The following is a 26,472-nucleotide window of genomic DNA, read 5'->3' on the forward strand; positions in this document are numbered from 1 at the left end:
TTGCAAGAATTGTTGGATAAAGGATTTATCAGACCTAGTGTGTCGCCATAGGGAGCACCAGTTCTATTCGTGAAGAAGAAAGATGGGACCATGAGGATGAGCATAGATTATAGGGAAATAAATAAACTAACAGTCAAGAATAAATATCCTCTTCCCAAGATCGACGATTTGTTTGATCAGTTTCAGGGGACCCAGGTTTATTCTAAAATTGACCTTTGGTCAAGTTGTCATCAGGTGAAAGTTAGGGCAAAAGATATTTCAAAAATCGCATTCCGAACTAGATATGGGCATTACGAGTTTCTAGTGATGCCATTTGGGTTGACTAACGCACCAGCAGTATTTATGGATTTAATGAATCGGGTGTTCCATCAGTTTTTGGATCAGTTCATTGTAGTTTTTATAGATAATATACAGGTCTACTCGAAAAGTTCTGTGGAGCACGAGCATCATTTGAGACTGGTGTTGCAGACAAGGAATAAAATTTGAGTATTTAAATTTGAAATCTGAGTTTTATTTTTAATATGATTTTTGGAATCTAATCAACTGAGTGTCAATATTAAAGATTTGAACTAGAGATTGAATATTGGTTAAACTTAATTGATTATCAATAGTATTGTGGTTATTGGTAAATTGTTGAAAGTATATATTGTTGAAACATGTTAACCAGTGAATTTGAGGCATTTAGGATGAACTTTAGTGAATCTATTCAAAGCATGTACACTCGATTCACACATATCACTAATTCATTATATGCACTTGGCAAGACTTACCCCACATATGAAATGATGAGGAAAATTCTTAGGGTCTTCTGCCAATATGGGAAGCCAAGGCTACTGCTATTGCCGAAGGAAGAAATTTGAAAGTTATGACACTTGATGAACTTATAGGATCAATCATCACGTATGAAATGGCTATAAATGAAAGAATAAGTGAGCACGATAAAGGAAAGAAAATGACAGCACTTAAAGCTTCTACCAGCTGCTCAAGTGAGGACAGTGATGAGGAGCCAGATGAGGACATGGCATTACTGACTAAGAAGTTCAGTAGATTCTTTAGAAATAACGGGAGAATGTCCAGAAGTTTCCAAAACTCAAAATTTGAAAAGGGAGAGTCAAGTAGGAAAAAGGAAAAATCAGATCTTCTAATCTGCTACAACTGTAACAAAGCCGGCCATATCAGACCCAAATGCCCACTGCTGAAAAAGGATTTGAAAAAGAAGAAAAGAGCAATGAAAGCCGGTGCTTCTTGGGATAAACAGTGTACTAGTGGCTTAGATATTGAATCCAGTAGCAAACCTGTGTTTAATGGCACACAGTGACCACGAGGTATCATCATCTTGTTCTTTCTCGTCTTATTATTCTAGTGATGAGTCTAATGATGACAGCATGCCTACATATAAAGAACTGCAACTTGAATATATTCGTGTTTGTAAATATCTTGAGAAAATGACTAAGAAAAATAATGATTTGGAAAATAAATGTAAAAATTGGTCAAAACTCTTTGAAATAGGAAAACATTCTCATTTTGCTTCATTGAAAGAAAGGGATTTGAAAAATAACTATCTTGAAAGAAAATTGGAGGATTGCTCCAAAATTATTTATAAGTTCACGGAGGGCCAAAATAACTTTGAAAAACTCCTTGGGGCCCAAAGAAACTCTCTTGACAAAGAAGGTCTTGGATTTAATGGAATTGGAAATAGAAGATAGAAAAATCTTTATATGGGATACTTCGTAAAAGAATCAAAATCTTTTATTCCATCTAAAAACTCCTATAGGAACACCACATGTTTTAAATGCAGAGAGGTTAGCCACATAAAATTTGACTATCCATTTAAAAATAGAGATGTTAGAATTAAAAAGGTTTGGAAAGTAAAGGGAATTTCAGGCACTAACCCAATTGGATCTAAGAGAATTTGGATACCAAGATAGTCACTTGAAAATTTTTACAGGTGTGCTTGAGGTCGTTCTCCACCAAGGATAGGTGGTACATGGATAGCGGTTGCTTACAACACATGACTATCGATAAGGCCAAGTTCACCTCCATCGCATCCAAAGAAGGTGGATTTGTGACCTTGGGCAACAACGCAAAAGGCAAAATCATCGGGGTAGGTAAAGTTGGTAAGGAATCCTCTCTTGTTATAGATAATGTTTACTTGTTAATGGATTGAAGCATAACTTATTGAGCATAAGTCAACTGTGCGATAAAGGCTATAGGGTGTCCTTTGAACATGGCAAATGCATTGTAGAGAATAAATCTGACAACAAAATTTTGTTTACTGATGATCGTCATGAAAATGTTTATACCACCAGCTTTGATAACTTAGTCTCTCAACATGTGACATATTTTTCTGCTATAAATAAGGCTAGTTGGCTTTGGCATAGGAGACTAGGGCATTCTAGCATGGACTTATTGTCAAAACTAGTAAAAATGAATTAGTTAAAGGTTTACCTAAGACTCATTTTGTGAAAGATAAAATATGTGATGCATGTCAATTAGGTAAACAAACAAAATCCAATTTTAAGAAAAAGAAAATTATCTCCACTACTAGACCACTTCAAATGCTACACTTGGACTTATTTGGTCCTGATCAAATCCAGAGTCTAGGAGGGAAATCATATGCATTTGTAATTTTAGATTATTATTCTAGATTCACATGGTAATTTTTCTTGCACATAAAGATGAAACATGTGAACAATTTACTAGACTTTGTAGAAAGATTTAGAATGAAAAGGGCTATAAAATAACACACATTCGAAGTGATAGGGGTACAAAAATTTAAAAAAAAAAGACATAGAAGAATTTTATGACACACATGGTATATCCCACAATTTCTTAGCACCTAGGGCTCCACAACAGAATGGTGTTGTTGAGAGAAAGAATAGATCCTTACAAGAAATGGGTAGAACAATGCTAAATGAACATATATTACCAAAATATTTCTGGATCGAGGCAGTGAGCACTACTTGTTATGTAATGAACAAAGTCTTGATTAGGCCCACTCTCAACAAAACCCTCCTACGAATTGTGGAATGACCATAGACCAAACATTTCCTATTTTCATGTCTTTGGCTGTAAATGCTTTGAGTTTAAGGATAATGAACACCTAGGTAGGTTTGATGAAAAATCCGATGAGGGAACCTTTCTAGGTTATTCACTTGATAGTAAGGCCTATAGGGTGTTTAATAAAAGGACATAGACAGTTATTGTATCTATTCATGTAGTTTTTGATGAGTCCAATTCCTTCACTAAAAAGCATGATGAGGATGAAATGAAAATTGGAAAGGGATTAGAAAATATTTCCATTAAAAATATTGAAAAGAGTCTAGAAAATAAAGAAACATTAACTGAGGAAAATAAAGTGGTAAGTAAAGTTCACGAACTACCAAGAGAATGGAAATTTGTAAGAAATCATCCTATGGATCAAATCTTAGGTGGACCCTTATGTGGAGTTGCTACCCGTTCATCCCTAAGAAATTTGGTTAACCACTTTGCATTCTTATCTCAGGAGGAACCTAAAAATGTAAATAAAGCTATAGAGGACGAATCATGGGTAATGTCTATACAGGAAGAACTAAATTAATTTGAGAGAAGCAAAGTCTGGACCCTAGTTCTTAGACCAGATGATCATACCATTATAGGAACCAAATGGGTCTACAGAAACAAGAAAGATGAAAATAGGGTTGTAATTAGAAACAAAGCCAGATTAGTTGCCCAGGGTTATAACCAAGAAGAGGAAATAGACTTTGAGGAAACATAAGCTTCTGTAGCTAGGATGGAAGTCATTCGTATGTTATTAGCATATGCTACTTTTAAAAACTTCAAATTATATCGAATGGATGTTAAAAGCTCTTTTCTAAATGGCTACATCAATGAGGAGGTGTATGTAGAACAACCTCTAGGATTTGAAAACCATAAATTCCCTAATCATGTTTTTGATTGACTAAAGCCTTGTATGGATTGAAGCAAGCTCTAAGAACTTGGTATGAGGGGCTTAGTGGTTTTCTTCTTGATAATGGTTTTACTGGAGGAAAGATTGACACAACTCTTTTCATAAAGTCTAAAAATGATCACATGCTCTCATTGTACAAATTTATGTTGATGACACCATCTTTGAGGCTACAAATGATGAGTTATGTAATGAGTTTGCTAAATGCATGCAAAATGAGTTCGAAATGAGCATGATGAGCGAACTTAATTTCTTCCTAGGTCTTAAAAAAAAACTGGTCAAACATGGAACATTCATATGCCAATAAAAATACATTAGAGACCTACTCAAGAAATTTAACATGGAAGATGGGAAAACTCTTGGAACTCCTATGAGCTCTTCCACAAAATTAGATAAAGATAAGTAAGGAATACCGGTAGATGTTAAGCTCTACCATGGGATGATTGGTAGCCTATTATACTTAACTGTGAGCAGGCCTGATATTATATTTAGTGTGTGCATGTGTGCTAGAATTCAGGCTACACCCAAAGAATCCCACTTGTTAGCAATTAAGAGAATACTTAGATACCTTATTGGAACTATTGAGCTTAGATTGTGGTATCCTAAGTACACTTCTTTTGAGATTGTCAGTTATTCAGATAATGAATTTTTCGGTAGTAAGTTAGATCGAAAAAGCACTAGTGGCATTTGTCATCATTTAGGGCAATCCTTGGTTTCTTGGTTTTCCAAGAAACAGAACTCAGTTGAACTATTCATAACTGAGGCTGAATACATTGCTGCTGGGAGTTGTTGTGCTCAAACACTTTATATAAAGCAACAACTCATGGATTATGGATTGCACTATGAAACAGTACCTATAAAATATGATAACACAAGTGTAATTAATATCTCTAAGAATCTCATCTCACACTGACGAACTAAGCACATTGAAATTTGATATCATTTTATTCATGACCATGTGCAAAAGAGGGATGTGGCACTTGAATTCGTGTGCACTAATGAACAATGGGCTGACATTTTCACAAAACCTCTTCAAGAGGATAGATTTATACAGATTAGACGTGAATTAGGCCTAATGCACAGTAGAGAAATTGCCTAGTGACATGATGGAATGCATAAACTGAGGGGGAGCATCTAACTTAAAAGCACTACGACTTTGAATTTTTCTTTCTTTCTTTCTCTCTCTCAGACTTAGACAGATTTAAATGCATGTTTAAATTATTTTATGGATATTAGATGTATATCAATCATAGCATTAACTGCCTCGGATTATACTGAATACTTTGCATGCTTGTATGTAATGTCTCTTGCATGGCTGATGCAGTGATATTGAATTGCATGCTTGATTTAAATAATGTGCAATATTGTAAACTGCTTACTGCAAACAATTAGGTTCTTACTGAATAGATTTTTTTTTTAGAAATACTCTATTTACAGATGACATGCTGTCGAAATTTTGTTAAATTCTTCCCAAAATAAAACACATACTAAAAATGACTATGACTTCGTGTATGATTTTGTATGATTCTCTAACTAAGGTTAATTTCATGCTTATATCTTCTTACCTTAGCCCTTTTGCTGATGCCAAAAGGGGGAGAAGTATGCAAAATTGGGTACATTTTTTTTTGGAGTAATCTAACTTTCATGATTTTTCTTTCTCCCATGTACATGCTTGGTGTTTAAGCTTTAATGTCAAACTTGAATGCAAAAATGTTTAAGATGTCCTGTTGGCCTTACAAGGCTTAAAATCTTGTTATCTTATTTTGATGCTAACAAACAAGTAAAATTTAATGTATTTGTGTGAGTAATGATGTTTCAAGGCTCATATATAAGAAAGTAAAGTCAAAGTACTCACAAGGATCAAATGAAGCTTAAAGGAGTCAAATGATGAATTTAAAGATGATATATTAAAACTTGAAGAATATGAGGACATGAATGATTTGTTGAAAGCCAATGAATGTTAAAGTCAAAAGAGCAAAAGAAAGGCAAAGTGAGAAAGCTCAAGGACTATGAAAACTTGAAGAAAAGATGGAAACTTGAAGAAAATATGGACTCAATCCAAGGATAAAACATGAAGACTCAAGAACCAAGAATGAGAAAAGTTTTAGAAGTTTTCATGTTTAAACTATCGTTTGAAATAATTTGAAACTCTTAGGTTAACTTCTTAGACCTAGATACCTTTTAAAATACTTGAAAAATATTTTTATAAAGTCAAAAATTATTTTAAAAAGGTTAGAATCATTTTTGGAATGAAAAGCATCAAAGAAAGTTTTTCCAAATACTGTCGGTTTTTATACATCTGAATTGAGGTGAATTTTTCTCCATCTAAAACTCATTATTTTAAAAAGTATTCAACATTAAAGTTGTATTATTTTCTCTTAGCTTTCTTTTGACACCAAAAACACCTAATTTGGAGTTATATAGAAAAAGTTATAGCCAAAACACTGAAATGGGGTGACTATTGTCAGACATTTGAACACTGTTCACAGGAGGGACTTCAGCTGTCTGAACAACACACAAAACCACCTCAGGCGTCTGAACTCGTCACTTTAGACGTATGAAGATTTTCTGAAAAAAAAAATAAAGAGGCAGTAGTTGTTCAGACGTCTGAACTCGGCATCTTCAGACATCTGAACTTGACACCTCATACGTCTGAACCCTACTTCAAACAACTGACTCTGTGTCTAGTTCATTTTTTAAGGGATTTCAGGAACTTTAGATGAGTGAACTCGAATCTTCAGACATCTGAACACTGTTTAACGGAAAAAATTTTAAATTCTAATATTTTAAAATATAGGTGTTTTGAGCTCCAAATTTTCTAACAACTTGGGAAACTCTCTAAGGAAACTTTAGCAACAAGGAAACTTGTTTGAAAAGCCTATAAATACATAGTTTTGCAAATCAAAATTCATCCAAGAATTGAAAAATCTGTTTTGAGAAACTGAAAGCACTCTTGTTCTTCCAAAGTTCTCTTCCTCACTCATTGCAAATTTCTTTTGCTAAGATATTCTGAAGTGCTAATCCTTCATTCTCTGAATTCCTACTGATAATCCTCATCTAAGAAGGATATTGGTGAATTCTACACTTAAGTTTCATTGTATTTCATATTGATATTTTACATTAAAGTATATAGTGCTGAAATTGTACTAACTTGCTCTTTGAGAGAGTATACTTGTACATAGATCTTATCTTGTGTTTCTTGTAGTTCTTTGATGTTCCAAGGATTGTTTGGATCATTGGCTAAGCAAGGGGATATTTCTTGGAGAGGCGGGCTCTAGCCTAAAGGAGTGACCGAACGAGGGGACATCATTTGGAGAGGCAGACTCTAGCCTAAGTGAAGGAGTGTTTGAGCGTGGGGTATCACTTGTAAAGGTTTTGTTCCACCTGCCAACGAAACAGGTTTAGTGAATCCTTTGGTGGTTTGCCAAAGGTAAGGACGTAGGCTGGGTATAAGCCGAACCTCGTAAAAATCTCCGTCTCACTCTCTCTTTCCCTATTCTTTATTTTCAGTTCATGTATAACTGCGTGAATGTTTTAAATATCTAAATTATACATACTACACATATTTGGAAATCAAGTAAACTTAGAGTCCAATTTTGATTTGGGTTGCGGAAACTGAAAGGGAGTACGTTGGTTACACCATATCTTGCGAAAACCATACGGGAGTACGTTATTTGGTTAACATCCCAAAGATAAATTTACCAAGAGTTTATTTGAATTCTAAATATTTGGAAAGAGTGATTGGATTCATTTATACAGGGCTTTACATCAGTAAGCATAAATTCTCATTCACTACAGAGCTTGGTTCAAATTTAGCTAATATCAACAAACAACCATTTTGAGTTTTTATATTACATAAGTGCTGTGTATTAACTTGTTTGTTTGCTTTCTAATTATAGTTGATTGGTTTGGTTGAATGATTGGATGTTTGTATGGTTAAGGATTAAATAAAGAAACTAAGTTCTTGAGTGCTTAACAAATTAAACAAATATGTCACGAATTGGTTAAAAGAAATAAAATAAGTTTAAGAATTCTAAAAAGGAAGTAAAAGAAATTTTTAAAAGCCAATTCACCCCCTCTCTTGGGATGCTATTCCTAATTTTAATTGTTATCAGAGCGGGGTTATAGTAACTCTTAACTAGAAGCTATAAAAAGATCGTAATGGCTAACTTAGGTGTAGCTCCCTTTGGAGAGGGACAATCTTTAACTAGGCCTCCTATCTTTTGTGGTTTGAACTACACGTTTTGGAAAAAGAGAATGCAAATCTATCTCCAAACGATGAATTGGAAAGTATGGGAAGTTGTTATAGATGGAGATCAAATTCCCACTAAAATAGTAGATGGAAAACAAATCCCAAAAGAGAAGAAAGATAAGACCGATCAAGATTATAAAATGCTCCAAACAAATTCAAGCGCTATAAATGTTTTATATTGTGTCTTGGATGCTAATGAATTTAATCGAGTAATGGCTTGTAAATCAGCTAAAGAAATATGGGATAAGCTAGAAGTTACTTATGAAAGAACAACGGACGTTAGGGATAATAGGGTTGATATGCTCACAAGCGAGTATGAAGCCTTTAAGATGAACCTGGATGAATCAATTACAAATATGTTTACTAGGTTTACTCACATAATCAATTCCCTAAATGCATTAGGAAAAACTTACACTACTTATGAGATGATAAGAAAAATTCTAAGAGGTCTTCCTTCCATGTGGGAACCAAAGGCTACTGCTATTACGGAAGGTAGAAATCTGAAAAACACATCTTTAGATCAGCTTATAGGTTCTCTCCTCACATATGAAATGACAATGAATGAAAAGAGCGGGAAAACTAAAGCCCAAGAAAAAATAGCCTTTAAAGCCTTAAAAGAAAACTCAAGTAGTGAAATGGATGAAGATGAAGAAGTCTTCATATCTAAAAAGCTAGCAAGGATACTAAGAAGGAGGAACAAATTCAAGAGAAGAAATCAAAAATCTGAATTAGATGAATCAGAAGAAGAAATCAGCAAAAAGAAATCTAAAAATAAAACTCCAACATGCTATAATTGCAATAAAGTCGGACATATAAAACCGGAATGTCCACTACTAAATAAAGAGTCTAAGAAGAAAAACAAAAAGACCATGAAAGCCACTACTTGGGATAGTATAAGTAGTTCGGAATTTGAATCAAGCGACCAAGAGGTTGCTTACACGTGCTTTATGGCATGGGATAACGAAGAGAGCTCTTCAACTAAATCTTCAAATAATTCTTGTAGTGATGAATTAAGTGATGAAGGTATGCCATCTTGTGATGAACTTCAAAATGATCTATTCAAAGTACATAAGATGCTCATGAAAGCAAATAAACAAAACACCTCATTGAAGAATAAGAATGAAAGTTTAATGAAAGAATTAGAATTCCTAAAGAATTTTGAAAGAGATAAAGACTCAAAATTCAAGCAATTAGAACATAAGTATGAATCAGCGATAAAAGAAATAGAATCCAAAAATCTTGCTGAAAAAGAAAATAACTTGAAAATTGAGAAACTAGAAAACAAGAATGACCAAATAATAGAAGACCTTCGATCCTTATCCTCTACCGTATATGAGAAAGATATGTATATTTCTGAATTAGAGGATAGAATCAGAAAATTATCTCTAGAATTAGAGAAATCAGTAAAAAAAGTTGATAACAAGAAAGACATAGAGTTAAATGATTTCAAAAATCAAATCAAAGATAAGGATAAAATTATTTACAACTTCACAAAAGGAAATGAAAACCTTGATAAGATCATTGACTTACAAAAAATGTCTCTAAATAAAGAAGACATTGGTTTCAATGGAATTGAAAATAAAAAGAAAAAGAATTCTTACATGGGATATTTCTCGAAAGAATCCAAAGACTATACTTGCACATCTTCTAATGCCTACACAAACATCATATGCTATCAATGCAAGAAAAATGGGCATATAAAGTTTGAATGTCCGTTTAAGAGGAAATGTGTTAAAACCAGACAAGTATGAAAAATAAAAGAAACCTCCCTTGAAAAATCCTCCGGACCCAAGAAAATATGGGTACCAAAAATGAAATAATGATTTCACACATATATAAAATAGAAAATGACATTGTTGGCTAAAATCATAGGATGACTTTTTACAATGCTTAACTTAAGAAAATATAAAGAAAATATCAAATCTAAGCTTATTATATAAGCACCTTGATGTTACATGCTACATGCTTACTTGCCTACATGTGATGTGTTGATATCCTATATGCTACATGTGTATTAATTAAACTTGACTTGATTTACATTGAAAAGTATCGTTCACTGTGTTGAAAATTAAGAATGAGATTATTGAGCTTAAGCATAAATTTTTTATATAAGGATAGTTCTTGTACATGCATGATTTTAAATGAATCACATGGATAAACATACTGTTTTTTTATCTATAAGCTATGAAAGATATAGTAGTTATATTGATATCCATGAACTATATATTATGTGATATTAAGCTTTGGTATCTAAAGTGTTTTTGGTATCACATGTCAAAAATTTCAATAGATATCAAATCTGAAAACTCACTTGGTATCACAAAGTCAAATTATTTATGAGCATGATTATGTCTATAAGCATGATGTGTCATTGATGATCTTAACATGATATTGATATTTGATACATGATATGATTCAATATTTTACATGGGATGATAAAAGAAAAATTAATAACAAAACTGAATGTATTGAATTCAGGGGGAGTGTCATGAATCATTAATCAATTGATATCATAAATTAAATTTTAAATTTTAAATTAGTATCATAAAAACCATCAAATTAATATCAGCTGGTATCTTGAATAAATGTAGTGAGCTACACACTACCCATGTTATATTGAAAGACAATAACTTGAGTGTGTACATATTTTTGGAATACATGGTTATTGATATGCTTAAAATGATTTGTATTTGAATTTAAATCATTTTTTTTTATTGATGTCAAAAGGAGGAGAAGTTGTGAAGTAAAAATCAAGCATGAGCATAATATCTATTCAAAAGAAGTATTTAAGTATTTAATATTGATTGAAAAAGCTTGTAAAACCAAAAGAAAGTGATGAGCATGATTGATGAAATTAATATTGATTTAATTAAGATGAAGCTTATTGAAAGGGGGAGCCTTTTTAAGGCTTACTCAAATTTTTGCCCATTGTTTGTCATCATTAAAAAGTGGGAGATTGTTGGCCTTAAAAGTCTTAAAATCATGTTATCTTATTTTGATGCTAACAAACAAGTAAAATTTAATATATTTGTGTGAGTAATGATGTTTCAGGGCTCATATATGAGAAAGTAAGGTCAAAGTACTCATAAGGATCAAATGAAGCTTAAAAGAGTTAAAGCATGGATTTAAAGATGATATATTAAAACTTGAAGAATATGAGGACATGAATGATTTGTTGAAAGTCAAGGAATGTTAAAGTCAAAAGAGCAAAAGAAAGGCAAAATGAGAAAGCTCAAAGAATATGAAAGCTTGAAGAAAAGATGGAAGTTTGAAGAAAAGATGGACTCAATCCAAGGACAAAACATGAAGACTCAAGAACCTAGAATGAGAAAAGTTTTAGAAGTTTTCATGTTTAAAATATCGTTTGAAATATTTTGAAGCTCTTAGGTTAACTTCTTAGACCTAGATACCTTTTAAAATACCTGAAAAATATTTTTATAAAGTCAAAATGTGACAACCCGAATAAAAAAATGGAATTTAAATAATAAAGAAGAATGGAAATGGGAAACAGTAACAGAAGGAGGAAGTCGACTTCATCAACGAATATAGGGGATTCGTCGACGAAGGTGTAAGAGAATTCATCAACGAACACAGGAGATTCGTTGACGAAGGTATTAGAAAATTCATCGACAAAGACAGGATTCGTCGACGAAGAAATACCGAGAGAGGTTTAAGCTGACTAAATTTCGTCGATGAGGACTGAATTTCGTCGACGAAATTAATGAAGGATTCGTCGACGAATGACGTGGCTCGTCGACGAATTCCCTGCTCTATAAGTATCAAAATCCAAAATTTTATCTTCTTCATTAAGCTACTCTCTCCCTCTCTCTCCTCCCTTCGGTTTTCTCTCTCTCTTCTTAATTTCGGGCTAGTTTTACGTCAAATCGACAATCCAAAGTCACCACGACGCTCCTGGGGAAGTTCTCTCTAAATCTGCCGGAGCGGATCGTTGGTGAAAGCGAGTTGGAAATCATCCCTGAGTTGAGGTGAGGTTTTTTAAGCCGAATTTGGTCTTACAATAGTTATAGGAAATGATGTACGCATGAAAATACTAAGGTTTAATACTGAGAATTTTCAGTTTCAGGATATTGATCAGGAAATCCTACGGGGGTCAGGTTAGGATATTTTAGGGGCTTTCTCAATAGTCAGGTAAGGGAATAAATTAAAGCAGTTATTTTCTATGCAAATTATTATTAATTATGAGTAAATTTATTTTCAGAAAAGCATATGTTATATTTGTATATTACGGATGAAATGTATGTTTGGGAAATACTGCTATTATGTTGAAATGTATATGTATATATGAGATGCCAGAGAATTACGATTTTAGAATAAGAAGTATAATTTTATACAGCGCATGTGTGGCATGAATATTATTTTATGTGAACGTATTATGATATGAAAGATTATATGAGCAAAGTATGTTATCAGGTATTATGAAAAGATATGTTATGTTACGATGATTTTGACGAATGTATGATAATCGATTTATTTTCAGAATGTATATACCTGAGATGATTTCGGCACGAGGCCGTAATTACGATATATTCGGCATGAGGCCGTATTTATGATATATTCAACACGAGGCTGTAATTATGATGTATTCGGCACGAGGCCGTATTTATGATTTGTTCGGCACGAGACCGTAATTACGATATATTCAGTACGAGGCCGTAATGATGTTAAGTATGATCATGTATTATATGTTATCACAACCAGAATGTTAGTTTAGTTCAGTTCAAAGGCTCGGTACCGTAGCTTATAGATCATATGTTTATAATCATATTAGTGCTAACCACCCCACGAGAGGGTGGGAGATGGATAGTCGATGTGGCTTTCAGTAGAGTGTGGACATCCACCTGGCAGTCCGGACCAAGGTGTGGCAGGCCCATCATACTTACAGACATATTTGACTCTGCAATGGTCGGCCAACCATTGTCGGGTCCCACCTTTGGGCTGCACAACCCGTCATGGGGGGTAATACATGACACCAGCTAGCTATTCATCCTGGGTATATTTTCAGTATTACAGTTATAACAAATGTTTTATGTATGTTATGATTTATTAACAAATATGAAATTATATGATTATCCAATATGATATGATGAATGTTTACAGAGTTATGAAATGTACTGTATATGTATAAGTGCCTTAAATATTCATGTTACCACACAGCTGTACTTAGTTTATTTCCCCTTACTGAGAAGTGTCTTACCCTCAAATATTAAATGATTTTCAGGAAGCCCAAAGGGACCAGCGGGTCGGGGCCGTTGTTAAGTGGGTTTACCTTCCCTACTAGAAGGGTAAGTGTTGAATGATCTTAGTGTTATTTTGACTTTTTGGAAAATTGTAAATAAATACAGTATTTTGAGAATGTAAATTCCTCTAGTATTATGTTTCATGGTTGAATGATTGAGATTTTATTTTACTGCTGCTTAGGTTTCCGCTGTGATTGACAGGTGTCCCCGTTACCCACGGGTTCAGGTTGACTTCTCCATTTATTATGTTATAATTCTTATTAAGAAATTGAGGTCATTACAAAAAATTTATTTTAAAAAGGTTAGAGTCATTTTTGGAATGAAAAGCATCAAAAAGAGTTTTTCCAAATGCTATTAGTTTTTATACATACACATTGAGGTGAATTTTTATCTATCTAAAACTCCTCATTTTAAAAAGTGTTCAACATGCAAGTTGTCTTATTTTCTCTTATATTTCTTTTGACACCAAGAACACCTAATTTGGAGTTATACAGAAAAAGTTATGGCCAAAACACTGAAGCGGGGTCACTGCTATCAGACATTTGAACACTGTTCATGGGAGGGACTCCAACTGTCTGAACAGCACACAGAACCACCTCAGACCTCTGAACTCGTCACTTCAGATGTCTGAATATTTTCTAAAAAAAAATAAAGAGGCAGTAGTTGTTTAGACGTCTAAACCCGACATCTTCAGACATCTGAACTTGACACCTCAGACGTCTGAACCCTACTTCAGACATCTGACCCTGTGTCTAGTTCATTCTTTAAGGGGTTTCAAGAACTTCAGATGACTGAACTCGAATCTTCAGAAATCTGAACACTGTTTAACGGGAAAATTTTTAAATTCTAATATTTTAAAATATAGCCATTTTGAGCTCCAAATTTTCTAACAACTTGGGAAACTCTCTAAAGAAACTTTAGCAACAAGGAAACTTGTTTGAAAGCCTATAAATACATGGTTTTGCAAATCAAAATGCATCCAAGAATTGAAAATTCTATTTTAAGAAGCTGAAAGCACTCTTGTTCTTCCAAAGTTCTCTTCCTCACTCATTGCAAATTTCTTTTGCTAAGATATTCTGAAGTGCTAATCCTTCCTTCTCTGAATTCCTACTGTTAATCTTCATCTAAGAAGGATATTGGTGAATTCTACACTTACGTTTCATTGTATTTCATATTGATATTTTAAATTGAAGTATATAGTATTGAAATTGTACTGACTTGCTCTTTGAGAGAGTATACTTGTACACAGATCTTATCTTGTGTTTCTTGTAGTTCTTTAACGTTCCAAGGATTGTTTAGATCGTTGGCTAAGCAAGGGGATATTGCTAAGAGAGGCAGGCTCTAGCCTAGAGGAGTGACCGAACGAGGGGACATCGTTTGGAGAGACAGGCTCTAGCCTAAGTGAAGGAGTGTTTGAGTGTGGGGTATCGCTCGTAAAGGTTTTGTTCCACCCGTCAACGGAACAGGTTTAGTGAATCTTTTGGTGGTTTGCCAAAGGCAAGGACGTAGGCTGGGTATAAGCCGAACCTCGTAAAAATCTCCATCTCACTCTCTCTTTCCCTATTCTTTATTTTCAATTCATATATAACTGTGTGGATGTTTTAAATATCTAAATTATACATACTACACATATTTGGAAATCAAGTAAACTTAGAGTCCAATTTTGATTTGGGTTGCGAAAACCGAAAGGGAATATGTTGGTTACACCATATCTTGCGGAAACCCTACGGGAGTATGTTATTTGGTTAACACCCCAAAGATAAATTTACCAAGAGTTTATTTGAATTCTAAATATTTGGAAAGAGTGATTGGATTCATTTATACAGAGCTTTACATCAGCAAGCATAAATTCTCATTCACTATAGGGCTTGGTTCAAATTTGGCTAATATCAACAAACAACCATTTTGAGTTTTTATATTACATAAGTGCTGTATATTAGCTTGTTTGTTTGCTTTCTAATTATAGTTGATTGGTTTGGTTGAATGATTGTTTGTATGGTTAAGGATTAAATAAAGAAACTAAGTTCTTGAGTGCTTAACAAATTAAACAAATAAGTCACAAATTGGTTAAAAGAAATAAAATAAGTTTAAGAATTCTAAAAAGGAATTAAAAGAAATTTTTATAAGCCAATTCACCCCCTCCCTTGGGAAGCTATTCCTAATTTCATGTCCTCTATTATGCATATGCTTGAACTATAATGTTAAGTTTTTATTTAAATGCATATTCTTAGGGGGAGCCTTTTAAGGTTTTACCTATTTTTGCTCGTGTATTTGTCCTTATTAAAAAGTGGAAGATTGTTGACTCTATGAGTCTGATCCCATTTTGATAATGACAAATCACTTTATTTCTTATCTGTGCATTGAGCTTTTGAATAGGATTAACTCTTAGCATGCACAAATGATAAGGACACAATAGAAGTCATAATGAATTCAAAAGCTCACATCACGTGATGGCTATTTGAAGAACAAAGGGAATGCAGACCTAATTTTTGTTCAAATTGTAAAAGTATTTAATTCTTGGTTTGTAATAATTGCATCTCATGCATGATAAGGATTGAATGCTCAAACTTAAAGACCGTGGATTGACCATTAGGATTCAAAACCCTTCATTTAAAATATCATACTCATACACATAGGGGTGAAATTTTTGGGTCAAAAATAGGGTTAAAAATAATATTTTTACTTGCCCCGGTCGACCGACTATTGCAAGGTTGGCCGACTGGCCATCTTTGTGCATGAAAGTCTTAGTCGACCGGCCTTTGAATTTGACCAAAGTCAATTGCCTCGGTCGACCGACAATTTAGTTCATATTGTCCACAACCGACCAGCCTTTATGAACAGCCGACCAGCCTTGAGCCTAGGACGACCGAACCTACAAAGGGTTCGGAATAGCCTTCGGCCACTCAATCGGTGTCTCCCTTGGTCAACCGACCCTACTTGAAAATTCAAATTTTTACAAAGGACAATCAACCGGTGAAACCCTGGGTCGACCAAACCTCTCGGGTTCTCAAATTTTTACTGCACTAATTCGAGTTCAAATTTTAATTAAACATTTTGGAAATTCCCATTGTGTCCCTAACGGTCATAAATTCTGGGAATTCTATATATACCCCATCATTACTCCTGATTAGAACTAGATTAGCAATTTGATTAGTAAAATTCTCTTTGAAATTTTTGTTCTCTTGTAGCTACATACTTTCTATTTTCAAAATTCTTTCTTGCAAAATTAATTTTTGAGAAGAGAGCATCATCATCTTCATACTTCTTATTTGCATATCAGTTGCAAATTAAAGAGTGATTGTTTTTTTGTTATTGTGGACTTATTCATACATTATCTGTTAAGCTAATACTCTCACACATCCATATACATTTGAAAATCTTTCTTGAGAGTCAGCTTTGAGACTTTTCTTATATTATTTCATATTGATAAATATTGTTAGGAAAATCTCCTCTTTGCTTGTGAGTCTGTTTTTTTTTTTTTTTTGCATCTTCATTGCAAGACTCAAATGCCTACTTTGTGCTTATTGCTAAATATCTTTTGTCAAGCAAATATCTAATATCTCCTACACTTTCCTTTAAAATATTTTTGAGATATTATTTGTGCATTAGATCTTTGAAAAGTTCTTAATATATAAAATTCCTTTTAACTCAAAGATCATTGAGCAAGTGCTCTTACACAAAAATTCCTTTTTAAGAAATATATTCACATAGACTTTATTGAGCATAAATCTTTCTCATACAAGAGTGCATTGGTTATATTGTGGTACATATTTATTTAGTATAGAAGCACCTGTATTGTACACAAAATTTATACTTGCTATTGTATTCCAGGAGTGACCTGAGGAAGTGTTGATTTTGCCTATAAGGATCAGTTATAAAGGTAGGGCTCAGTCTTGTGAATGTGAGCTAGGATATTCCTCGCTCAGTAAGGAGAGGAGGTTGTAACTGGTGTCGCTCCACCTGTAAGTGAGCATTAGTGGAATCCTCAGGTTGGTTAGCTAGAGGCGGGGATGTAGGCACTATTGCCAAACCTCGGTAACATATCGTGTGTCACTATTCTTATATTTACTTTACATACTTGCACTTGCTTGCTTAATTTTACCTGCTAGATTCATTGCACTATATTTAGACACATATTTGTAATTGCTTGAGAAATACTTTAACTGCTTTATTTGTCTTGCTTATTTGAATGTCTCTGTATCTGTTGAATTGGAAATCGTTTAGAAAAGACCCTATGTTGAGTTATATTGGTTGTGGGTAGAAATTGAATAAACCTGACCTAAAAATTTTAAATATCCAATTCACCTCCCTCTTGGAATTACACCAATTACATCACTAAGTGAACACCCTAAGGAGCATTTGTGGTGGGTTTCTAACATACTCAAGGGGTGCTTTCATGTGGGATTAAAAGTCTTATGGACGACTAATTGAGAGTGAAGTCACACATCTCTCTCAACTCGAAGGTTGGGACTTACACTCATGTTGGCCTTTGGATAAGTTGTTGGGTGGTGTCATCTTATACACGATTGGACCATCAAGAGATGTTAGTCCTTTGTATGTCTAACCTGAGAAGTGTATGGTCTCGCTCCCTTAGCTTTGACTAATGGGTGGTAAGTGAGAAGTGCTCTTACACGAAAATTGTGCGATTAAGATGAGAGATACCCTTAGTGCTATTGGATTATGAGTTCAACACCCTTGTTGTTTGGGTCATGATTCCTCAATGAAAATCTCAATTGAACAAGCGGTGTCATGTTGCAAGACTTGACCATTGAATTAAACATTGGAGTGTTATCCTTGAGTGTAATTTTGTAATTGAGCCATTATGTTGTATCATGCGTGGGAATTATTTGTCAGTGACAAAAACATGGGAAGAAGTAAAATAATGATGCCTTTGGTATAATAACTTTCTAAGAAATGAGACATAGGATGGACTTCCTTGCAAACGAAGAGTATTTATAACAACCTCCAAGTTGTGTGCATTTGGAAAGGATTCCAAATATTGATTTTGGGACAAAAGTCATAACATGAAATTTCAAGTATGAAGTTTTCTTGGGTTGAACTAATGTGGATCTTAATGATTTCAATGATGAGGTTGAATTTGGCAAAGGAGTTTGCTTTGGTGAATCAGATGACAAACCTTCTATACTTGTGAGGGAGTTTGGGTTTTTTAGGGATCCGCATCAAAGATTAATGAGGTGTAGTTCTAGGAGGATTGATTTGTATCTTTAGGAATTTTGTAGTGGTGAGGATGATTAATGGCTAGAAAGGCTAAACAATGTTTGTAGACATGGAAATTTCATTGAGGAATAAAAGATCATAGTGTGGTTTTCAAAGGAAGTTGAATATTAGTTTGGAAATTAGTTCGAAAGAGGATTTTGTGTGCAAGAATGCACTCTAGGTTGTGTAGGCTTGATTATTTCAAGAATTCTTACTTATGGTTTATGGAAGTTTCTGCAGAAGATAAAGATGTGTTTTAATTAATGAGAACATTGATCAGATGGGGGGGGGGGGGGGGAGAGAGAGAGAGAGATGTCGAACGACTTGTTGAATAATCTTGGAATGATATTGTGTTCATGTTGGATAGGTTCTTCAAGGAATTTTGATTAAATGAATTTGATTATGGAGATGTCATGAGTTGCATTTTGAATGTCACTAAGACGTTGTCGTGAATCCTAACAATTGCCATGGTTGTGTTCTCGAATTGTGATGCATTGATCATTAGACCTATGGGGATGGTTTACTTGTATGTAAGTGGAAATGTGGAAGGACTTATCTTTTAGGAGAACACCAAGTGCATAACCTAACTCCCTAGTATCCTTTTGGGTACTAACTAAGCACCTTGAGGAGCGATTAGGGTCGGGCTCTAGACATCCTCAAGGGTTGTCAAGAGCCCTTTGGATGACTTATTTGAGAAAGAAGTCATGCGTCACTCTCAACCCAAAAGTTGGGACTTACATTCATGTTGACTCTTAGGTATTTGGCAATGCTGTCTCGCATCTAATTAAACTATCGAGGGACATTGATCCTTTGTATGTTTGACTCGAGTAGTCTATGATATCACTTCCCTTAACTCTAGCTAGTGGTGGCAAGTGATGAGTGCTTTTACATGAGGATCATGCTATGAGATGGGAGTTACTTGCAATGCTTGTGGATTGCAAGTTGAACATACTTACTATTCGAGTCATGGTTCTTTAGTGACAATCTTAGTTGGAACAAGGTTTGTCATATGTGAGGAGTCTTTTATAAGGAAAAACCGTGAAATTAGTGGACCAAAGTGAACAATACTTCACCTAAGTTAAGTTGATACAGTTGGTATCAGTATCACCTTGGAGGGGTATGTGGGCCAATCCTATGCTGAAGTGTAGTTGTCACATAGGAGTATAAAGCCACTAGCATGAGGGCATCAAAGATTAAACAAGAGAGTCTACCACGATTCCACATCAAACGTGTGCAGAATGGATCTTGGGCTTACAAAGATTGTTCGGACTTCAACTATATTAAATGTCTTCTTAAAGATAAAATCATGAGGCCTGTGGCTCAAGGCAAACAATACCTCACCGAAGTTAGGGTAAGACTGTTACACAGTGGTTTGTGATGTTAAGCATGAGGTTCCAAAAATCAAATTTAAAGAGAGGTCTAATTTCGAAAATTTTAGAAAAGGTTTATGAGATTTTTAAAAGCTTGATTTTATTCCTCATTTAACAAATAAGCTAGTTAAAGCTTGGTTTATACTTGAAGTGGGGCTTACTTGGACCGAGATGAGCCACACTGTGTTTTGCAATTTTAATTTCAATTTTTTTTCTTTCTATTTGTTAGCCTTTCAAAAACCACTTTATGATGAAATGAAGCAATGTCACCCAAAGGTTTTGTGTTTTGCATGAACCTCCCCTAAAATTTTAAGTATGCAAAAATCATTCTCTCAAGTTTAATTTGTTTTGCAGTCAACTCCTATATCCTCACTTGGCCATTAATAAAGTGACATTTCATTTCTAAATCCTTTAAGTCTCAATTTTATCCTCATATTCAACTAAAATTTTAATTTTACTATTTTAAAAATCTAATTTTTTTAGACTGACAAATTTGGCCAATACTACATTATTTTAAATTGTCGTTTTAAAATGCATGCAAATTCAATAACTTAAAGATGGTAAGTGCAAGATTTTAAAATTTAGAAAACAAAGAATCAAAATGCTACTCAATGAATTGAATTTAATCGGTCACACTAAGAAAAAGGGATGTTAACATGTCACAATCAAGGGGGGAAAAAAAAAAAAGACAGAAGATGGAAGTTTGTAAATGGGCATGGATGCATTCCATAATTTTCATAGAAAGCAAAATAATCATACTATTTTTGCCTTCTTGCATCTTTTTTCTGCTGTATAGATCAAACAAGTACACAATATACATAACGGAACTAAAGACAACAAAGCTAGGAGCTCGCTTTCTCTTATGCATACCAACCCTATTGAGGTACTGAAAACTCCTAGTGAATCCAGTAACCCACATCATACCAATACATAAACTGCCATTTTGGCCTCTGGACAGAGAAGGGAGAACCCATCTCCCAATTTACTATGGCTCATACAGAAACCCCAATAACATATTATACATTAAAATTACTTTCCAAGCCAAATTAAACTCTCAATCAGGACTACAAAAACTAAAAGATTGAAACCAAGTAGGGAACCTTGTCGATGTAATTACTCCAGCATCTTACCCGGGTTGAAGGGCATAGCCTCCCTCCATACGAACTCCATTAAATCTTCTTTGCTCAAGGATAATTGCTCAATTACTCCAGCATCTTATCTGGGTTGAAGTGCATAGCCTCCCTCCATACGAGCTCCTTTATATCTTCTTCACTCAAGGATGATTGCTCAAAATCAAAATTGAAAGGAGATGGACAAGTCGGTTCCTCGTTGATCTCATGGAGACTTGACAAGTAGGGGTGCTTCAATGCTTCCTCAACTAGACATTGCGAGAAATAATAATATTTATCAGCAAAAGAAATAGCAAAAATCAGATGCTAATATGTTTACATATTAACACACTTGCCGAGAGTCGTACCACTAATGCGTCTGCTTGGATCAAATACTAGCATTTTCTCTGCAAGATCAATGGCAACTGGGGACACATTTGGGAACTTTTGTGAAAAAGATTGCTTTGGGAAATGAGGAAGCTGCTTTACATATTTCCTAGCATTATCACTTCTTAGGAATCCAAGATCTGAATCTTCTGGTGAACCTAAAAGCTGTTTCAGGGCAAATATCAGACAGAGAGTTCTATCGATCACATGTCACAGTATTTCATAAGATAAATCCGTTGAAGATATGCAGCCCATGTTCTACAAAAATATATTAGTCCATAATAAAACCCAGGCCATGGCCATACCTATTCAGATTGCATCCATCAAATAGAAAAATTAGCAAGGTACAGAAAAGAAAGGATAATAACCTCAGTTATAAGCCCCAACTGCTGAACATAATCTTTGCCAGGGAAAAGTGGCTCCCTCTTAATAATCTCCATGAAAATGCACCCGACAGACCAAATATCAATGGCTGCAGTATATTCTGAACAGTTGAGCAGCAATTCAGGGGCCCGATACCATCGTGTAACAACATATTCTGTCATGAAATCTGTTTCTGAGGTGGTTCTGGCAAGCCCAAAATCACAAATCTTGAGGTCACAGTTTGCATTGAGAAGCAGGTTGCTTGGTTTCAGATCTCGGTGCAAAACATTTGCAGAGTGTATGTATTTCAGTCCCCGCAATAATTGATAAAGAAAATACTGCCAATACCCATAAATACAGTTTGAGCAACAAAATGAATTATTTCACAATTCAAGTGTAAACATTTGAAGTGGGGTAAGGTGCAGAATTGATTATTCCGCAGCATAGAATCACACAAAAATCATACATCATGGGCTGTGTCCATGGACTTAGTGACCACACATAAATCTCTGCCATTATAGAGATCATTTGCAGTTTGCAATTGAGGAAAAGGAATCAACTTACTTGACAGTGATCATCTGTAAGGGCCTGGTTAGAACGTATTATCTGGTGGAGATCAGTATCCATCAATTCATAAACAATATACACATCACTGAAAGCTTCCTTATCCGGCGGCCATATAATATCCTTGATTTTGATAATCTACACAACAGTATCATACAGATCATCTCCAGCGGACAGCATAAGATTAAAGAAAGGGAGGAAGCACAAATAATTCTCCATTATTATTATTATTATTATTATTCTTTTTTTGTGTATTTTGCAGCTATTAATGATAACATTATGTGTTTAAACATTTCTATTACTACATAAAACCAATGAGAATGAAAAACAAATCAGCCACAACAAACAGTAGCATGATACTATTAACACATTGCAGAAATAGAAGAAGTAATTGGCAAAGATGTGACCCCAAAAAGAAAGAATTCTATAACTCAAGTTATTACATTTTCATGATCCATATGGCTAAGGAGCTTGATCTCACGCAGTGTCCTTTTAGCATCAATTCTATTGTCAAAAGCATTCCCAATTTTCTTGATTGCAACCTCTTCATTTGTCTCTGAATTCATTGCACAGCTGTCATAAGGAAATGGTAACCATCTTAGTCACATATGCAAGAATTTTAAAAATACAAAACTGTAAGCATTGACCCAGAGATCATAAGTTGTTACATCTTTACAAATTTAGGCAGCATTTGGGAATGCAAAAATTGCACTTGTCAAGTTGTCATGCATATTTTAAATACATTTATTTCAAGTTCTTGAATTTGAAATATATACATTTACAAAGGCATTGTTTGGGTAATATTTAAGGACTGTGTATTTGAAAAGCATGAGTTTAAAAAGTCATGTTTGGACAGTTTAAAAACCTGTGTATTTGAATTTGGAACCAAGGAAAGTACTCAAAGAAGCCTCAAATTATAAGATGAAGGTTAAAGAGATTTGTCACTTCATCTAAGGAGGAAGGATGCAAAACTTCCACAGAAGATTGTGTGCGCGTGTAGAGAGAGAGAGAGAGAGAGAATAGAGTAACACTTCAAGAAAGTGATTATGGGACAAGTGATGACTGTTCTCTTCAACATTATAAAAAAAAAATACAATCTTCATCAATTGATGGTGAGAGGACAGCAGGTCTTCTCTTCAAAATTGAGAATTGTACAACCTTCATCTCTCAACATTAATTCCCAGAATCTTATGTAAGGGCCATCATCACCGTGATTCTCTCTTCATGGTCATCCCATGTCCCCTCTAATCTAAAGATATAAACTATTGCAATATCACACACAGAAAGAAGCCTCAAATTATATGAAGAGGATCAAAGAGATTTGCGAGGATTAATATAAGGAGGCAGGAAGCAAAATTTCATGAAAGATTGCATGCGCGCACCCGGAGAGAGAGAGAGAGTAGGTGGTGAGTACAACTGTTCTCTTCAACAAAAAAGAAATTACAATCTTCGTCAACTTATAGTGAGAGCTGTACAGCTGATCTTCTCTTCAAGAATAAGAAATTAGTACAATCTTCACCGCCCAACATTAATTCACATAATCTTACATAAAATCATCATTGTCATGATTCTCTCTCTCCATGCCCACTCCTTTAATCTAAAAACAGTAATTAGTGTAATGTGACTAATCACTAATGTCACATGGATTAGGGATGAGCAGCAACAATGCAAACACCATTGAGGTGACAATGCTATGCATATAGTGTTTTCACCTACCAGTTCAGCTCCTTCAAGTGGACCTTATGAATCATTGAGGAATGCTGAGCCTGGCATTTCAACTCATGGCCAACTCAGCGGGGCATCTGTTGGGAGAGGAGATGAAGACTGTACATGGGTAGAAGCTTCAGCTGAAAACTTGTGGCCTGCAGGAGGGGCTTCTATTGAAGGTGGCAACTGTCAAGAGGCTTCAGGATGGACTTGGCTTTGAAATTCCTAGATTTATCGGTAATTTGACACCCCTAGATCAGGGAATCCATTGAATATTTTATCCAAATTCAAATTCACCTCTCTAAAATTGAATTGAACTGTGTATTTGTGCTTGGGCTTTCCAAATTTAATCAAACAGGTGTATGTATGCATTTCGAATTTGCTTCCCTTGTATTTGGGAGCATCAATTTCAGGCCTTGGATTTGGACAAAACATAGAAGAAAGTTGTATTGAGTTTCATCCAAATCAATACAAATCCAAATCCAAGGTACAAAACCCATGCTCCCAAACACAACCTCATGTATTTGACAAGATGGTTTAAAAATTTTGACCTATACATGAATCTAAGAACATCCCAAAGAAGTCATCAACCAACATTTATAATCCCAGGAACTAAAGCAGCGAAATAGACTTACAAAAATGCAATATTTTACAATTTCGTTCATTTGAACAGCAAATGCAAAATTATAAGACCCTAAAATTACATTTCCTACTCGACTAAAATTACAATTCCGTAAAATGAATATCTCACGGCCACTACGCAGGTACTGAACCCAGTTAACCCCGGTTTTTTTTAACAATAACGATAATTACAATTAATTTTATCGACATATCAAAAAATGAAAAACCCAATATCCCCAATCTCGATTCCTTTTCATTTTCAAACGTTTTCCTAACAACCAAACAGAAACATTAGGCAAAGATGCAGAATCAACAAGCCCTTCCGTCCGGCATGAGCACAGCATATTCGCACAAAGTACTAACAAAAAAAGATGGGAGAAAGTTGAGATTCCGAGCTGGGGGCGGGGAAAGAAAAGCAGGAGTTACCAAACGATGCCGTATGCTCCGCGACCCACCGGTTGCAATGGAGGAACGTATTTAGCAGGGACCTCAAAAAGGTTCCCCAGAACATTGTATTGAACGTATCTTCCGCCATAAGTCGGAACACCCTTCACTTCGACTGCCATAGATTCAGTCTCCATTCTCTTTCTCTCTCTTCTCTCTCCGTGTATGAAAAGTAAAGGGTTTTGGGCTTTGTCACAGAAGGAGGAGAAAGACAAAAGCGCTCTCCATCTCTGAGATGTAGAGAGAGAGAGAGAGAGAGAGAGAGAGAGGGTTTAATGTGGGGAAGAAAAAAAGGACAAAAGAGAATAGAGTGGACAGACGGACTGTTTAGCTTTAGAGAGAGGCCATTTGGGTGTGTGCGTTGATTTTGAACTTTGAACTTCCAAGTTTGAAATTTGAAAATAACCCAATGGGGAGCGAAGCTGCATTGAGCCGGCCGTGGACCCTTGAAGCACTCCTGAAAGTTTCCATTGCCCACCGATGCAAGGCTTTCCCTGCCCAAATTGCCCTGTTGTTTGATCAGTCAATAAGAAGCCTAACCCCCCACCCCTCTCCTTTTTTTCTTTTCCCCCTTCTTCTAGCCTAAGTTAGACCAAATTGATCCTTCACCACTCCTGGAAGTTTCTACATTCCCTTGAGGTAGGGGATTTGCCCTGTTGTTTGAACAGCCAACAAGATCCCCCCCCCCCCCCCCACCCCTGTCATTTTTTCTTTTTCTTTTTTTTCTTCTAGCCTAGGTTAGACCAATTTGATCTTTCACCATTTCTGGAAGTTTCCACATTCCCTTGAGGTAGGGGATCCCCTGCCCTTCCATATCCCTGTTGTAAAATTCTTCAAAATTAGAAATTGTACATTGCCCAAGGAAAGTTTGAATTTTTATAAGTCCATACTAAGAAAAAGCCTTAAATTTGAAATTGGATGAATTTGGATAAAATATAATATACAATTATATTGAACTCCATTTAATTCTACATAAATTCAAATTTAAGACTGAAATTCATGCTTTCAAACTCAAAGTAAGAGTTCTTAAAGAAAAAAAAAAAAAAAAGAAAGGAAAAAGCTAGTAATGAATGATATAAATCAATATAACATGTAATATAGAGGACGTAGAGAGAAAAATTAGATAATCTTTTTGAGATTGAACATAATAATATACATTAGTTCAAAGAATTTTTGTACTATTTTAATGTTGGTTCAAAGTGAGTTTTCTATAGTGAGAGATACAAATAAATGA

At 34.8% G+C, this 26,472-nt stretch overlaps 1 protein-coding gene across 1 annotated transcript; it reads right to left on the reverse strand.

Annotated features, from left to right (window-relative positions):
• Positions 1–20,745: 20,745 nt before the first annotated feature.
• On the reverse strand, positions 20,746–25,919 carry LOC131148617 (mitogen-activated protein kinase homolog NTF6). Its single transcript, XM_058098453.1, has 6 exons — positions 25,221–25,919; positions 22,910–23,039; positions 22,467–22,604; positions 21,908–22,240; positions 21,521–21,704; positions 20,746–21,421 (listed from the first exon to the last, which is right to left on the reverse strand). Exons 1-6 carry the CDS (start codon positions 25,373–25,375, stop codon positions 21,246–21,248), a joined length of 1,116 nt encoding a protein of 371 aa, XP_057954436.1. The 5' UTR covers positions 25,376–25,919; the 3' UTR covers positions 20,746–21,245.
• Positions 25,920–26,472: the final 553 nt, after the last annotated feature.

This window comes from Malania oleifera, chromosome 2, assembly GCF_029873635.1.
Source record: "Malania oleifera isolate guangnan ecotype guangnan chromosome 2, ASM2987363v1, whole genome shotgun sequence".
Taxonomy (NCBI): domain Eukaryota; kingdom Viridiplantae; phylum Streptophyta; class Magnoliopsida; order Santalales; family Ximeniaceae; genus Malania; species Malania oleifera.